The sequence below is a fragment of the Nannospalax galili genome, unplaced genomic scaffold (genome assembly GCF_000622305.1).
Source record: "Nannospalax galili isolate Female #2095 unplaced genomic scaffold, S.galili_v1.0 scaffold543, whole genome shotgun sequence".
Taxonomy (NCBI): domain Eukaryota; kingdom Metazoa; phylum Chordata; class Mammalia; order Rodentia; family Spalacidae; genus Nannospalax; species Nannospalax galili.
This window is the reverse complement of record NW_008352270.1, coordinates 4,916,399-4,918,898: the sequence shown is the minus strand read 5'-3', so window position 1 is coordinate 4,918,898 and position 2,500 is coordinate 4,916,399. Positions and strand designations below refer to the sequence as shown.

At 42.2% G+C, this 2,500-nt stretch overlaps 1 protein-coding gene across 1 annotated transcript in view; it reads left to right on the top strand.

Annotated features, from left to right (window-relative positions):
• The window catches only part of Kmo (kynurenine 3-monooxygenase), a 47,076-nt gene that overhangs the window by 37,625 nt on the left and 6,951 nt on the right, over positions 1 to 2,500 (top strand). The window contains 3 exon segments of the mRNA XM_008849192.3: positions 988 to 1,070; positions 1,671 to 1,772; positions 1,861 to 1,920. Coding sequence (XP_008847414.3) covers positions 988 to 1,070; positions 1,671 to 1,772; positions 1,861 to 1,920 — 245 coding nt within the window.

Sequence of the window (2,500 nt, the reverse complement as noted above, 5' to 3'; positions counted from 1 at the left end):
AGTTTCCCAGGTGCATCGAAACAAAAGTGTGCACAGGACACAAGAGCAAAAGTGCTAAGAAAGCTTAAAGGACGTTTAAAGTTGTTTATACAGACCTGTGTTAGTCACATTTCTTATTGCTGTGACAAAAGAAGCCACTTAAGGATGGAGAGGTTTGTTCTGGCTTAAAGCTGGAGCAGATAGGGTTCACTGCAGCTGGGGTGACAAGGTGGCAGGAGTGTGCAGAGGGTGGTCACATGTGTCCACAGTCAGGAAGCAGAGATGCACGCTCATGTTCAGTCCACTTTCTCCTTTTGATTCAGTCTGGAACCTTCCCTCATTGGATGGTGCTGCCCACAGTAAGAGTGGTCTTCCTTCTTTAGTTAAACCTCCCTGACAACATCCCTATAGACATACCCAGAGATGTGTTTCCATGGTGATTCTAAGTCTAATCGAGTTGACAATGAAGACTAATCATCACAAAATTGTTTTCCATTTGTAGAAGAAGGGAAATGATGATTTTACTAGCCAATAAGCCCACTATTAATTTTATTGTAAACTTGATTTGATCACAATAGGAATACTATATGGACATTGTTCAGTAAGCATAGATTGTTGATCATACAGAATAGCTATCAGTAGTTTTAAAAAATTAGAGTGTAGGTAGTGAATACTATGTAATTTGACCTAGACAGAAACCAACGTATTTTTAAACAATCTTTAAATGTTTGCTGTTTTTAAGATTTACTTTATTTTTACTTATGTGAATGTGTATCTGTCTGTGTGAATGTATGTCATGTGTGTGCAGTGCCCTCAGAGCCCAGAAGAGGGCATTGGATTCTCTGGAGCTGTAGTTACAGGTGGTTGTGAGCCAACCAAAGGTGGGTGCTGGGAACTAAACTTGGGTCTTCTAGAAGAGCAGTCAGTGCTCTTAACCACTGAGCCATCTCTCTAGAATATTGTTGTAGATTGTCCTAGACACATGCATTATTTAATTTTGGTTTCCAGATATGTGTCTTCCTGAATTCTCAAGATTTAGGATTCCAGATGACCATGCAATTTCAGACCTATCTATGTACAACTACATAGAGGTGAGTAAGGTTTACCTCCATCCCATGAGGTGGCTGTCTGGCAGACTAGTAATTGTTTTCCTTTTCTTTGTTCCAGCCCCATCTCATGCATGCTGTATAAGAATAGGTATAGACAAGAGTGTGTATGTGTGCAGCCACATGTGCACACACACATGCAAATACACACAAAGATAAAACAGGACAGCTACAACACAATATTTATTCTAATGAATATATATCAAGACAAGCATGGCTTTAAGCAATACCTTGTTACCATAAACAATGTTACTAAATAACCAGAAGGCAAAAGAAATTGCTTAAATCTTTGAGCTTACAGGTCACCCCAAAATCTGGTTGAACGAACCCTTGGCTGAAATAGAGTTTTTATATTAAAATTGTCTTCTGAACAAAAAATAGACTTCCTGGCTAGATTTTCAAGACAGTGTCTCGTACTATTGAAATTTCCTCAGAGGGCTAGGGGATGGCAATTAAAGAAATGGTATTTTATTTGACTACTTTGTTGGCGTCCCTCAGAGTGACACCTGTGAATAAAGCATAATAACAACTTGCTGTAAGGACAGAGGAGCTTCTTTCCAGGTATAGTCAAGACTCTCATTACAGATGCGAGCACATGTCAACTCTCGGTGGTTCCTGTTTCAAAGGATCATAGAGAAATTTCTCCACGCTATTATGCCATCTACATTTATACCTCTCTATACTATGGTAAGAACTGGACTAAAGGGCTTCCTCATTTGGAACCTCTCTTGAGTTATTAAAAAACACTGCAGACTTCTTTTTAAATATCCTGCAGGTCGCCTTCACCAGAATAAGATATCACGAGGCAGTACTGCGCTGGCATTGGCAAAAAAAGGTTAGAACAATTATACTATTGAAAAACACAGTGTGTTGACATGCACAGAGTGTTATGGTCATATTTGTTTCATGTAAATGCAGACATGACAGCACATATGCCTTGTGCTTGCCTTCCAGATAAAACCTGCCCTGAGTATACAGAGTGTACACTGACATGGCAAAGAAACAGTAAAGGGAGATTTGAAAAAGAACAGTGGCGAGGGTGGGTTCAGACCTCCATTGGGGTAGGGGCTTGGAGTTCAGCAGGCCACCAGAGAGTGCAGGATTTTGGCCTTCCTCTGGCCTCCAACTACCAGAGGGTCTGACAGCCCCTGATCTTGCCTCCACAAGGTGATGAGTGTCCCCTAATTGCGCCATACCATCCCCCTACCTGGGATTTTGTGAGGCCCCTCCCAAGGCCCCAGGGCAGATCTGGCTTTGGTAGGCTAAGGCTGAGATCCTAGCAGACAGCCTGAGAGCGTGGGTTCAGACCTCCATCAGTGTTGCAGCTGGGATCTAAGCAAACCACCCGAGGTGCCAAGTTCTGGCCTCCCTCTGGCATAGGGTTGAAAATGCACAGGACTGCCTGAGAGACCCTG